Here is a 14,484-nt window from a genome sequence, read left to right as displayed (position 1 = left end):
AACAAAATATAGATCTAACTAGCACTCAATATTTTAGCGAGAAAAACAAATGGGCAAGGGTATAATATGTATTGCACCAGCGCAATGGCGGCTCCGTTTTTAAAGTACACTTCGCCACACGAGAAGTCAACAAACACTGACACCAAGGACAACATAGGGGAAATTACTTGTGCTTAATAAGTAAAATAAAGAAAGGATAAATTAATGTAAGTGAAAGTGAGTGAAAAAACAACTTGCCACAGGTGGCGAACGATCCCACAACCTTTGCATATCGTGTGCGATGCCTTACCGATTGAGCTACCGCGGCGCCGTTTCCCCATCCACTTTCTTGGGTAGTTATGTTTCCTAGTAGAACCCAGGGAGTGTAAGCCAGCGCCACCACTCACAGACCTTGGCAATGGATGTAGAACATCCTTTCTGCAGAAAGCTTCTTGTGACATGACTAATAAAGATCAGGCCCCTCGGTTAACCCCCTTTCTTCTCGTTTACTTCGCCACACGGTGCTTCAAAGTCAGCTTCGGCACAATACATTCATGATATGCAGTAAAGCATACTGATGTTGGCAAAGCGGTTTTAGTTTCTTATCCGATTGCACCACGTACGTAATTTCTGGCCAATCTTCTTGAAATCATGCAAGTACTGTACTCAGAGATATTCAGCAGTGATTATTGCTTGAAAATCTTACTTATGGTAGGTTAAAAATAACCATTTTTGATGGGAGATGACATGTGCTCAGCACATTCACTGTCCCCCAAGCTCCTCCGAGACAGATACTGCCCCTAAAGGGTTCGCTGTTAGAGTCACCACAGGGGTAAGGTGCAGGCTTGCTGACTGGTCAAGTTTTAATTATCTGGCAAAGGCAAATTTTAAAATTGAAGTAACAATGGTTTAGGCCCAGAGTAATTCCTGTGCACAGGCCAGGACCTTCAGTTGGGATCGAATTAACTGAGAAATTGAATTAACGGAAGTCTGCTGTAGTAAGTGGTTTATTTTACCATAGGGCATGCACACCAAAGTTCGCTCTGCCAGGGCTGCTCATTGTTATCTCTAATATATTGTTAAAATCAGTATTGCTGTAATTAGGTTCGACTGTAACAGGAACACTTCGCGCCTTTTTATTTTAAAGCAAGTAGTTTTCCTTGCCTATTTTGCCCGTTTTCATGGTTGGTGGTTTCACTTTCAGTGCCGATACAAAAGTGCCGATGCAAAGCTCTCATCCAATCAAGTGGGAGGGTGCATTCATCATTAAATGCCAACTAGCTCTTCAAAACGAACATGCAGTCATGCAAGAGCTTAGTCTGAAGGTTTAGATGCGGTGGAGGATCACTTAGTATGGACAACCTTCCTGTTTTCCCATTCCCCTCGCTCCCTGCGATGAGAAATGGCATCTTGCCAGTGGCTTTCCACGCTGGCACTCATGTCGCTGGGGACAACACCCATATGAAGAATGAACTTTCTCTGTAAAATATGCTGTGACTAGACATCTCATTTGTGCTTCAGTTAAGAGGGAGTGACGTGCACTTTGTTTTCTGATCGATCTTAGAGTCGTTGCTGTCAGGTGCTAGTTCAGGTGGTTCCCTGGTTTTGGGGCTGGGTTTAGTGTCATACGAAACTCCTGCATCATAGTGGTCCAGCTCTTGCAACTCTTGTTAAAAATGACATGTTTTGTTCACTTCTGTCTAATTGAACTGTGATCTGTGATTTCCAATATTTAAGTTATTACGATTCTTGCATCTTGCATTCTGCTCTCACTGCTCTGTCTCTTGAAGTCAATAAGTCAGTATGCCAAATCTGACTATGACAGGTTTGACTTTACAATATTTACTTATTCACTTGCTGTTTCATCTAAAAGCTGATCACTTTAAGCAAAGCATTCTTCATTTCTATTACAGCACTCAGCAAACCTTCTGGCACAATCTTCCCATACCGTTTTATGACTGACGTGGCTCGCTTCAAGAACACCTCTCTGGAAGTGATGGACTCTGAACGTTCTCTACTGACTTTTCTCATTGCAAAGCTCCAGCGGCTAGACCCTGACATCCTAATTGTGTGTACCAAATTTGCTTAGCTCTTTCTTATAATATGCTAGTTTTGCATTTTGAGGCTGGAGCAAACCTTTCCAGAGGGGACTTGTCAGGGCAACACCTGATGAAGTCTAGTCCCATTGTAAAGACGCTGGCTCCAGGCCGAGGGGCTTCCCTTGTTCACCCGCTGTCGATCACTTCATCTCCATCTTCCCGTGAACCCTGTGTCTTGTGCGGACAGTCCACTGACCATTGGGCATTGCTGTGTCTGTTTGCAGACTTTTGCTTAAAATGCTAAACATAATACAGTAAAATCTCAATAATTCGATCTTGGTTTGTTTGAAAATTTCAATTAATTCATAGACCTTGTGCAGTCCCATAATTTCTAGTGCGAATTATGTTGGATAACTTAAAAAGCTTGCGTTTCAAGTCGTGGCCTCCAAGACTGGCATGCTGTCAGAAATACAGTGGCCATGACGTGTTTCCGGCTCCTGAAATTGCTTCCATCTGGTTCTCGCGCTTCCAGTACATAAGTGGATGGCCATCAAAATTTGGCTCAGAGAGAGCCTTCATTGGGGTTGTGATTCAGGAGCCACAGATTGAGCTAGGGCTAGATTCCACCATGTAGGGCGCTCATAAGCCGTACAGCTGTTGCGAATTGCCCATGTTGTGTGGTGGTGTGTATTAATTTTGTGTTTCCATCCACTAAAGAGATGCGAATGAGAGCATCATCGTCACCATAAATAAACGTGGTGCTTTCGCTTTTGTATTTCTGGTTTTTCCTTTCTAAATACTAGCTACGTCGCATGTCATGCATTGCAAAGTTTTCTCCACTGCCTGTGTGTCGTGTGCGTACGATTCCTGACTACACGAAAAATCTCGGCCACGTGTGCGTTTTCACTAGGGCACAAAGACGGTAGGTACCCTGAGTGACGGCCTAGGCAGACTAGTTGAACACAGAAGCAGACATGCTGACATTGTACTCATGAAAGACGAAATTGCCGACAGTGTGCTAGGAGGTGATGGCATGGACGATAATGCACCCACCCCCGTATTCACTTTAGCAATGGTTATCAATTCCCTGAACGTTGTCTGCAGCTTTGTTGAGTGTAGCAATGGCAACCGAGATGCTGCGCGTGATTAGCAGACTGGAGATCCATACCCTTAGTGCAGAGAACTGCCATACCGGGCAGTCCCACATCAATTATAGCTTCTAGTCCTGCTAACATGGAAGATAAACGGGACCTGTTTGTGTCACGTATTTCTTCACTTCTATTTTTTATTATTGTTATTATTATCGGGCTGTTCAAAAATTTGCTTAATGCAAAGATTTCTCCTCCATCCATCTCCTCACATGTGATCACATTCCTTTTAATTGCGGCATCGTGACGAACTCAGCATCTCTTTGCAGTCGGCACATTCCATGCTGATAGAGCATATGCAGAAAATGGGAAGACCGGGAAGACGGATAATGAACTAACCTAAGCACACGTACTACAGGACATGGAGGAAGCCACAGTAGCTAGGCTCGAATCCCATACGAGGCAGCCATTTTGAAATGCCGATAGCAATGTGATAATGCAAATTTATGGTCGCACTCGGTTCTAACGAGCATGCAATTTTTGGACCACTTTAATCGAAAGAAAAGTGCACGTTAGATGTGAATAAATATGGTAAATGTTGAAGGGCCTTTCTTTGTTGTTTAGTCTGAAACTTCCTATATTACTAAACTTTAATAATATTCTCAAGTAGTCAAATGATGAGTTCCTTGTGGTGTCAGCAGTAAGGCGCAACCACATGTGTGCGATTTTCTTGAGGCGTTGACAAGCGACAGGTTTTGCCATCGCAGAGGGCAATTCTTCGCTGTCGCTTGTTGCCCAGTCTGTGTGATAACTTCTGCTAGAATAGTGCAAGAACATGCAGCAACCACTTCACCCTCTTCAATCTGGAATTACTCTTGCAGCTTGCTCTCAGCTGTGACAGCAAAAAATAAATAGTAAAATAATCCATTGCCTCATCTCATCTCAAGCTGACGACAAGGTATCGGTGTTTTCTTGGATTATTGAGATCATTTATTTGTTTTGATGCTGTTAGGCCTAAGACACCACAGCGAGCTGCTAATGTATTTTGAGTTTTGCTCACAAGGTGGCACCATTTCACACTTGTGGCATGGAACGAATTTCCACTGCTGATTACAGTATATATTAAAGCTAGGCCTGATACACCTTGGTCAAAACATTAGCCTTGTGGTACATTTGTGATTTCTTTACAGGCGCACGATTGCATTTGTTCGGACTACAATGTAAATTTGTTGCCACTCTCTTTCACGATGACATGACCATGGGGTTGCTCAACACAACAGTGGGACAGGGTCTGCCTGTCTCATCGCTTGAATATCGCATATGTGTGGTTGTCGCTTTGTGCTTGTACCAGCAGCAGGTTCGGGCGTTCACCGTTCGAAAGGTTTGACTTCTTTCAAATATATAAACTCCAGTGTAACATTGACGAAGGGTGTGAAATAGTAATGTGACACCAAAAGCTTAAATGTAATAAGGTGACAAAAAAAGAATATGTTCTCATACCATTACTTCATTAGTCCATCTGACAGAGTAAACCAGAACTGCACACACATGATGAGAAACATGCATTGTGAGGTATTTGGTTTGTTCTTTGTACTGGTGCCTTTATTTTGAATATTTTTTTTTTCTTGCCTTAGGGCCACGACATTCAGAGCTTTGACCTGGACGTATTGCTTCATCGCATGCTTACGCTGAAGATTTCAAACTGGTCCCGCCTTGGGCGGTTGAAGCGTGGAAATGCTGGTGCCCTGGTGAGATTAAAAACAGTTTTGTTCCGCTTACTTCTAAATATTTCCCATAAGAGGTACTGAGAAAAAATGGAAAACTACGTGATGCATGAAAAAAACTAATTATATGCAGTTGAATCCGGATATGTAGAACCCACATATAATGAATTATTGTGTAGAACAAACAGCTGTAAAATTCCTTGATAATGTCTGTATAAAATTTTTATGTTATATGTCGAATTACCTATATATCGAACTTTTTTGTGATTCCCTTCAGATTCGATATATCCGGGTTCGACCGCATATCAACTCATGTCCTCGGGCGTCGATCATGAAGCTCAGACATACCAATACAAAGCACTGCAGTTAATCATGACATTGTGAAAAGGCATAATTTTACAAAAGCAATGCAGGTCTCCTTCTCTGTTATCCTCTCTGCCTTATGCTTAATATCTTGTGCTTAACATTTTTATGCTTTAATAGCACAGATTTTAATGGAGGCTGCTCGATGCTAGTTAATCATTTATCAATAGAAAATGATAATATTGTCACGAAAAGACAATGTAAGATATGCCTGGCGTCGGCGAGGCAGACCGTTGTACAAGATGGCGTACAATAAATTCAAGCCGGCGTCCTCAGCTTCTACTACTTCTACCCCAGCGCCCGTCTCCAGCTGAGCGCGCGTTCCAGTCCCAACTTCTTTTTCAGCGCTGGTTCGTGACACCTAGCGGCATTATTCCCCCGCCAAAAGAAAGGCATCGACCCGATGCTTACTAAACTAGAAAACCTAGCGGCATTATTCCCCCGCCAAAAGAAAAGCATCGACCCGATGCTTACTAAACTAGAAAGAGGAAGTGTGGAAGTCTTATGAGACCGGATTGGCGTCGCCTTAACGCGGGATATACGGTTTGAGGCGAATGACATGCACTATCTCCGAGTGATGCTGTCGACGCTGAGACGACGCGGCACCGTTGGGAATGACCTCATAGTTCACTTCACTAACGCGGCGTATCACTTTGTAGGGTCCAAAGTATCTACTAAGGAGCTTCTCAGACAACCCCTGGCGACGGACTGGAGTCCACATCCAGACTTGGTCACCTGGCTGGTACTCGACTTGCCGATGTCGAAGGTTGTAGCGTCGTGCGTCTGTTCTTTGCTGCTTCGCGATGTTTATGCGCGCAAGTTGACGAGCTTCCTCTGCGTGTTGAGTAAGTTGCTCGGCGTCGGCAGTAAGTGATGCGCTGGTGTCGTGCGGGAGCATAGCGTCTAGCGTGGTCTGGACCTCGCGCCCGTACACAAGACGGAACGGTGTAAATCGTGTGGTTTCCTGAATGGCGGTGTTGTACGCGAATGTAACGTACGGCAGGACTTGATCCCATGTTTTATGCTGGACGTCCACATACATAGACAGCATGTCAGCTATGGTTTTGTTGAGCCGCTCCGTCAGTCCATTGGTCTGCGGATGATAGGCAGTCGCCTTGCGATGTTGTGTACAGCTCAGCTCGAATATGTCCTCTATCAGTTGGGCTGTAAAGGCAGTGCCTCTGTCGGTGATGACATGTGATGGGGCACCATGTCTGAGGACTATGTGATCGATAAAGAACTGGGCAACTTCGTAGGCCGTGGCACGCTGTACAGCTTTCGTCTCAGAGTAGCGTGTTAGATAGTCCGTGGCGACTATAATCCACTTGTTTCCGCTGGCTGACAAGGGAAAGGGTCCCAGAAGATCCATGCCGATTTGATCAAACGGCGCGCTAGGTGGCGCGATGGGTTGGAGTAACCCCCCGGGCTTCAAAGACGGTGACTTCCTGCGTTGACACTCACGGCAGCTTTGCACGTATCGCTTCACCGTGGTAGAAAGTCTGGGCCAGTAGTACGTCTGGCGTACTCTTGCAAGAGTGCGTGAAAATCCCAAGTGTCCAGACGTGGGCTCATCATGGCAGGCTAAGAGAATGTCATTACGAAGGGCGGCAGGTACGACCAATAGATATTCTTTGTCGCTGGCACTCGAGTTTTTCTTGTAGAGGACACCATTGCGCAGGCAGAAGGTTGAAAGACTGCGAGAAATGTGTCGTGGGATTGTAGCATTCTTGCCTTCTAGGTGATCGATGATAGGGCGTATTTCGGCGTCCTCGCGCTGCCGTATGATCAAGTCAGATTCGGTGAGGGCCCCAAGGAATGCGCCGTCTTCGTCCATGTCCTCATCACAAGTTTTGATGGGAGCGCGCGACAACGCGTCAGCATCTTCGTGTTTGCGGCCCGATTTGCATACGATGGTAACATCGAACTCCTGCAGACGGAGACTCCATCGAGCAAGTCGCCCGGATGGGTCTCGTAAGTTGGCTAACCAACACAGGGAATGGTGGTCTGTCACCACTTTGAAAGGGCGACCGTAGAGATAAGGCCGAAATTTCATGATGGCCCACACAACCGCTAGACACTCTTTCTCGGAGGTGGAGTAGTTGATTTCGGCGCGTGAAAGTGTGCGACTGGCGTAAGCGATGACTCGCTCGACGCCTTCCTGGTGTTGAACGAGTACAGCACCAAGACCGATGTTACTTGCATCGGTATGCACCTCGGTGTCAGCGTCCTCGTCAAAGTGAGCGAGGACAGGTGATTTCTGCAGGCGTTGTCGTAACTCGGTGAAAGCTGCGTCCTGCTCATCCGTCCAAACGAAGGGTGTGTCTTCTCGCGTGAGGCGTATGAGTGGTTCGGCGATGCGCGAGAAATTAGCGATGAAGCGACGATAGTTCGCACACAGACCGAGAAAGCGGCGTACTGCTTTCTTGTCACGAGGAGTCGGAAAAGCAGCAACAGCAGATGTTTTGTCTGGGTCAGGCTGGACGCCATCGGCGTTCACGACATTCCCGAGAAACTTCAGCTCTTCGTAACCGAAGTGACACTTTTCTGGCTTTAGTGTGAGATTAGCGGAGCGGAGTGCCTCAAGTACCGCCTCTAAACGCTTCAGATGCTCTTCGAAGGTCACCGCAAACACGACGATGTCATCTAAGTATACTAAACAAGTGTGCCACTTCAGACCCGTCAGAACCGTGTCCATCATTCGCTGGAATGTGGCCGGTGCAGAACACAGGCCGAATGGAAGTACTTTAAATTCGTACAGTCCATCCGGGGTAACAAAGGCAGTTTTTTCGCGATCTCGTTCGTCAACTTCGATTTGCCAATACCCGCTCTTCAGATCTATGGATGAAAAATACCTGGTTCGCCGCAGTCGATCTAACGAATCATCGATCCGCGGGAGCGGATAAACGTCTTTTTTTGTGACGTTATTCAACTTTCTATAGTCAACGCAGAACCTAAGCGTTCCGTCTTTCTTTTTGACGAGGACCACCGGCGATGACCAAGGGCTTTGGGACGGTTGTATGACGTCATCGTTAAGCATTTCTTTCACTTGTGCATTAATAACGTTGCGCTCTTTCGCCGATACGCGATAAGGCAGTTGTCGTATGGGACGAGAATCGTCATACGTGATTATTCGGTGCCTCGTGATGGGCGTCTGGCGTACCTTAGAGGAAGATGCGAAGCACTCCTTGAACCGAAGGAGCAACTTGCGCAGCGCTTTCTGCTTTTCCTCCGAAAGGTCTGAATTGATGTCGATATTGCTGAGTGTCTGAGCTGGGTTCTCCTTCGTCATAGACGCAAAGCATTCAGCAACGTCGTCTATGGGCTCAGCGAAAGCGATAGTAGTACGACGAAATAGGTGCCGATGTTCCTGGCTGAAATTCGTCACGAGGAGCGCCGAAAGTCCATCTCGAAGCACAATGAGACTGCGGGCTGCACATACACCATGAGTAAGCATAAGAGAGGAATTGCCCTCTGCAACAGCTTCGCCGTCACGCAGATCGTCGCATACGACCATTACCAGGACACTTGCGCGTGGTGGTACAGTTACACTGTCGGCGTAAACTCGAAGCGCGTTACGTCGGCAATTGTCGCGGCTGTTCGCTGCTCTCTCTGTCGAAAACGTCACTGTGCGTGCCCGGAGGTCTATAACGGCACCATACTCTCGCAGAAAATCAACGCCCAAGATGAGGTCCCGAGAACAATCGCGGAGGATAAGGCAGCTGGCTGGAAACGTGGACCCACGAATTTGTACTCTGACCGTGCACACGCCCAACGGTGTTACGATGTGCCCGCCAGCAGTACGAATTTGCGTTCCAGACCAAGGCGTGATGACTTTTCTAAGTTCCTTCGCTAGTTTTCCGCACAAGATTGAGTAATCGGCCCCCGTGTCCAATAACGCACTAACGTGGCGGCCGTCGAGCACAACAGGTATGTCGAGCGAGAGTCTGTCGCTGAGTTCGGCTGCAGTCGTCGCTGAATCGCGCTGAATAGACCGTGCTCGCGTCGATGGGAGGTCTTCGGAAGGGCGATTATCAGCGGCCTCGCCCCCGAAGGTCGCTGTTCTTAGTTTTCCCGGTGAGGGCTTGGCGATCGTCCTTGCACTGCCATTGGAGGGCTTCTAGCAGCTGGGGAAGATCGCCTGGGGGACGGCGAGCGCGACTGCCGCCGCGGGAACAGTGGCATACGCTGCTGTTTCAGGTAGTCTTCAATCGCCCTAGGCCTTTCGCCATATCTGGGCCTTGGTGAATCCGCGGCAAAGCCTTGCAGTCCGAGGCGGCGGTATGGGCACTCGCGGTATACGTGACCGGCTTCTCCACAATGATAGCACAGAGGCCTTCTATCCGGGGTACGCCAGACGTCAGACTTCCTTTCGAGCGGGCGCCGATCCTCCATACGTTGGATCGGTTGCACTGCTGGGAGCGGCGGGCCGTATGACGCGGCGTAAGACGTGGTGGGGTCGAAATGGGTCGGAGCGGGGACAGGGACTCGCCTCAAAACTTCCGCATACGACGGCCGCTGCAACTGTGCTGTCACAGGTGGTGCATTGCTGCTTGGAACGGGACGTTGGATCGCTTGCTCCACTTCGTTCCTCACAAGGGCAGAAATGGAACTTAGCGTGGGCTGAGGCGGGCAGGTGAGCCGTTGAAGCTCATCACGCACCACAGAGCGGATAAGGTCTCGGAGAACGTCCACGTTTCCAAAGGCCATCGTGTCCGTCAGTGAAGCAGCATTCGCGTGCCTGTCAGACGGAGCTGAGCGCTGGTCCGAAGGTGAAGTTGCGTTCAGTTGCCTTTCATAGAAAGCTGAACGCTGGTGTAACATCTTTTCCATCGTGGTGGCTTCGGTTAGGAATTCAGCCACGGTCTTCGGCGGGCTTCGAACAAGGCCAGCAAATAGCTGTTCCTTAACTCCCCGCATTAGATGGCGCAGCTTCTGTTCCTCGGACATGGTTGGGTCCACCCGACGGAAGAGGCGCGTCATATCCTCGACGTACGACGTCACGCTCTCGTTCGGCAGATGAATGCGGGATTGGAGCGCCCGTTCGGCTCGTTCGCGGCGATCAGCATTGGTGTAAGTCTCTAGCAAGGCACGGCGGAACTCGAACCACGATATGATGAACCCTTCTCGGTTCTCGTACCAAATGCGGGCACCGTCCTCCAAGCTGAAATAGACGTTCCTTAACTTCGCCGCGTCGCTCCATTCGTTTATCTCGGCAACGCGCTCAAATTGGGCTAGCCAGTCTTCTACATCCTCGAAGATATCCCCGTGGAACACTTTCGGCACTCGGAGATTCTGCAGCAGATACTGAGTTGCCGTTGTGGCCGTACCTTGCGTAGTGGTCGGTAGGGACGTCGATGTTCCTTCCATACCGGTGTGTGCGGGCGTCGATGTTGATGCGGAGAGAGGATCAAGCTCCGGAGGCAATCCTCGGATTCTCCTGCTTGCCCGGTGAACAGGGGTGTCCACTAGGATAGGGCTGGTACTCCTGCTATCAGGAGGGGTTTGTGGCATCGGATGAACCGTACCCAGCACCTCCACCAGTTTTGTCACGAAAAGACAATGTAAGATATGCCTGGCGTCGGCGAGGCAGACCGTTGTACAAGATGGCGTACAATAAATTCAAGCCGGCGTCCTCAGCTTCTACTTCTTCTACCCCAGCGCCCGTCTCCAGCTGAGCGCGCGTTCCAGTCCCAACTTCTTTTTCAGCGCTGGTTCTTGACACCTAGCGGCATTATTCCCCCGCCAAAAGAAAGGCATCGACCCGATGCTTACTAAACTAGAAAACCTAGCGGCAATATATATTGCATTTTAATGTATTCAAAGGCTCACCCTGGCAGCTTTTAGGAGCTTTCCCTGCTCAAACGTAACCAAAATACAGTGAAACCTTGTTACACTGTAGTTGGCCAGAGCTCGGAGAAAGTACGTACTAAACGGTAGTACTGTTTAACCTAAATAGCATGAGATCACCTACTTACCTGTCGAAAACGGAACACGGAACTCAGAGAGAGTGCGATGTAAGAAGGAAAAAAACATGCAGTATTTGCTCACTTCGCGCGACCAAAGTGTTATTTTCGTTTGATGCCACGGCGGCCTAGCACGACAACAGCGGCCTCAAACCTACTGAAGCTGCTTGCCAGCTTTTCAGCCAGCCCTCTCTGCTCGGCCAACACTCACATGGCAGATTCCTAGTTGGCTTTACATATTCTACGTGCACGCGCGCGGTAGTGCTGCGGAAGTCCTGGGGCACCTTTTTCATTGCCAGGTGCTGTTCTTGTCGCGATGATTGCATTCATGAGGCTGACGTAACACGCAGCTTCTGCCACTGTCGGGCCTGAATCGCCCGTGTTGTCGCTTTCCGGGTCGTCCTCATCACTGTCGCTAGTCGACACTTTGGCAACAACAAAGGCAACGATGGCGAAAAGTCGAACCTTGTAGCCGACATCTCTTCGCGGTCACAGCAGCGCTGCCGAGCAACTTCACATTCCAAATGCCACACACCATAGTCAACAGCAGATCCCTGTAGCGTGCCAGCGCCGACTTCTTCGTGTCACGTTTAACAGCACGGACAATGTCTAATTTTTCTTCTATGCTGAGCACCCGGCGTATTTTTTATCCGAGCTTCGGTATGACTTGAGTTCTCGCTTGCACGATGCCACAACGCTCTCTGGCACGCCGCCTAAATGATCTTGATGTGGCTTCACGCGCAAACGCACAGGGCACTTGGAGGCCGTTGTGCTGATCTCTGAGGCTTGTTGTTCTGCTGGGCCACCCGACGGAGACGATGCACCGCCGTGTTTACGCGACAAAAAGTGGAGATGCTACGTTTTAACCGATGCGTACACAATGAGCTGGTACAATTTATGCGGATACAAAACACATTGTGTTCAATGGCCGCTGAGTCGGGGATTTGACTTTACTACTTTTAAAATGAAACTACTGTTTAAGTGGGTACGGTTTAACAAGGTTTTACTGTCCATGAAATTACCAGGAATTCTGTGACAGCACGCCGGCATCATAAGTGTGGTGGTTTGGGCATCAAATTCAAGGACTACTCTACCAATCTAAACGAACTTGATGTGCTTTAGTGCTCATCTAAAAATTCTTAATGAAGTTGCCTTCTAAATTTGAAATGCCTTTACGCTACCATTTGCTCCGTGCTTACAAAGCGACTGTGCAGTCGGCATCTTCTGTGGTTCGATCGCTTATGTATCATTATGGCCATAGACCCTCGATTGCTACGTTTTGCAGCTGTAAAGGAGTCGGTAGCCAACGGGCTTGTGAATTGTGTGCAGGGCAAGACGGCCGACAAGCAAATTACGCCTGGTCGCCTTGTGTGCGATGCCAAGGTGTCCGCCAGAGAGCTGGTGCAATGCAAGAGTTACGACTTGTCCGAGTTGGTCAGGACACTGCTACATGAGGAACATGTGCCCCTCACTGCAGAGCAAGTCCTGGACATGTACAGGTACGCTTTTGTGACACAACACTTTGACAAAAGGGTGACATGTTTAACCTCATTTACTGAAGGACCTATAATCTAGGAATGCATCCAAAAACATTTCCTAATGTATGTGGCAGCAATTCTTTTCTTTGAATTCCGATTGCTTATTCTTTAGATGCTAACCCTGCATAGGCCTAAGGCTGCCATACTGGGTTCGCAAATAAGCACTAGATTCGCAAACATCATCTTGCACTGCAGCTGAACGACCGACTTTCCAGACGCTCTATAATTCGGACAGCTTCGCGGTGCCACCGCGTACCCCATAGAGTCAATGTATAAGAATGTCTGAAATTTCGGACACAAGAACGTTTCGCCGTCCGACTTTCCGCACTTTTTGCTGTGACTGCACGTCGGAAACGGCATTAATCAAAACCACCATTGTCGCCGTTTTGATTACCTCGCCGTCTTGAACTGGCGCCTTCGCACACAGATCCGCTGGCAGCCATAGCCACTACCGCGGCAAACGCTAGGCTGGTGCTTCGACGTTCGCTGTTAAGCTTCTTGCTATTCAGCACCATATTTTTGATTGAAAGAATTCGCCACTGTCAGCAACGGCACCGCCTCCACCTTTGTGGTCCTCGCAATTGGCTTCAAAGATCGAAAAGCATGGCTCGTTGCAGAATGCCATGTCCCGAAAGTCAGCTTCGTCTCAATGCAGCATTGTCACGCGCTGAAGCATACGCAAAAGTATTGCAATGAAGCATAATAAGCGTGCGAAGGGGCAATTGTCACGGGACACAGTATGTATTCCAGTATGTATTGTACACGCGTCTACCCACCATCTCCTGTCACAGTACGAGCACTGATATGCCTAATAAGTGTACTGGCAGGCCTTTTCGTATGTGCCTGTGGCGCTTAAGCCCTTAAGGGCAGTAAAAGTCACGCATTCATTTTTTCGAACTACCTGATTTTTCGGACGTTTTTGTGGCCCCTAGGGAGTCTGAAAAATCGGACTTTGACTGTAAAACTGACCAAGAGGATCCTTCAAATGGTCCGTGGGATGGATGCGCAGTGGAAGGAGGACTTGAACAGAAAGGACTTATGCATTAAGGAATGAACAGGAAAGGAAGCGTGCCGCCGCTTCTTCCAAGGAGCTTGAGTGTTGACTGACGCCAAGATGCAGGTGTCCCTCATCCAAAGCAAAATAGTCTTTAAAGCAGTGAAACACAACGCTGAGACGTTGTGCGCGGGATGAGAGTATGTCAGGACAGTTGAGGCTGACCCACCAGCTGTTCAGGGAGAATCTCACTTGCGACAAAGTTAGGGCCTCGTACCAATGAGCTTGCAATCATTTGATCGAAATAGCTCACATCCCCTTAGGTCAAGCTGTCCTCATTTTTGGATGCGGCTTATTTTTGCCATTTCTGTGCAGTGGTAGCAAGGAATAGAGCACAAACATTAAGCCTATTGTACGTTCGGATAGGCTAATTACTTCCATTTTACTTTAAAGCGATGTGTATCATTACAGAGTACTGCTTTGGCGAAGGCACTACCGTGTTTTACGTGACGTTTGATGTGGAGCATGTTGGCAGCAACCTCGAAATATATATATTTTTTTCTTTCTTGACATGCTTGAAGCCAGTGAATAACCTGTGCATGTAAATCGAGCAAGGGTTTTAATCATTTTTATGAAGAAACATAGCAAGACTGACTTTTAATAATTCAAATATTTAGTTACTCTGTAATTACAATGACTCATAATAAAGTGCTGTAAGAGTAATTTTGTTCCTTTCAGTGGAGTCTCAAGGAACATCTATGTTTCACGCATGTATCGGCAGTCATTCATAATTCGT

The 14,484-nt window shown here is 48.0% G+C and overlaps 1 protein-coding gene across 1 annotated transcript in view; it reads left to right on the top strand.

Moving 5' to 3' along the window:
* Positions 1 to 14,484, top strand: part of PolA1 (DNA polymerase alpha catalytic subunit) — a 129,760-nt gene that overhangs the window by 37,986 nt on the left and 77,290 nt on the right. The window contains exons 17-19 of the mRNA XM_065451842.2: positions 1,893 to 2,047; positions 4,741 to 4,854; positions 12,486 to 12,655. Coding sequence (XP_065307914.2) covers positions 1,893 to 2,047; positions 4,741 to 4,854; positions 12,486 to 12,655 — 439 coding nt within the window. The remainder of the gene's footprint in view (positions 1 to 1,892; positions 2,048 to 4,740; positions 4,855 to 12,485; positions 12,656 to 14,484) is intronic.

The sequence above is a fragment of the Dermacentor albipictus genome, chromosome 1 (assembly GCF_038994185.2).
Source record: "Dermacentor albipictus isolate Rhodes 1998 colony chromosome 1, USDA_Dalb.pri_finalv2, whole genome shotgun sequence".
Classification (NCBI taxonomy): Eukaryota; Metazoa; Arthropoda; class Arachnida; order Ixodida; family Ixodidae; genus Dermacentor; species Dermacentor albipictus.
This window is presented reverse-complemented; position numbering and strand designations above follow the sequence as displayed.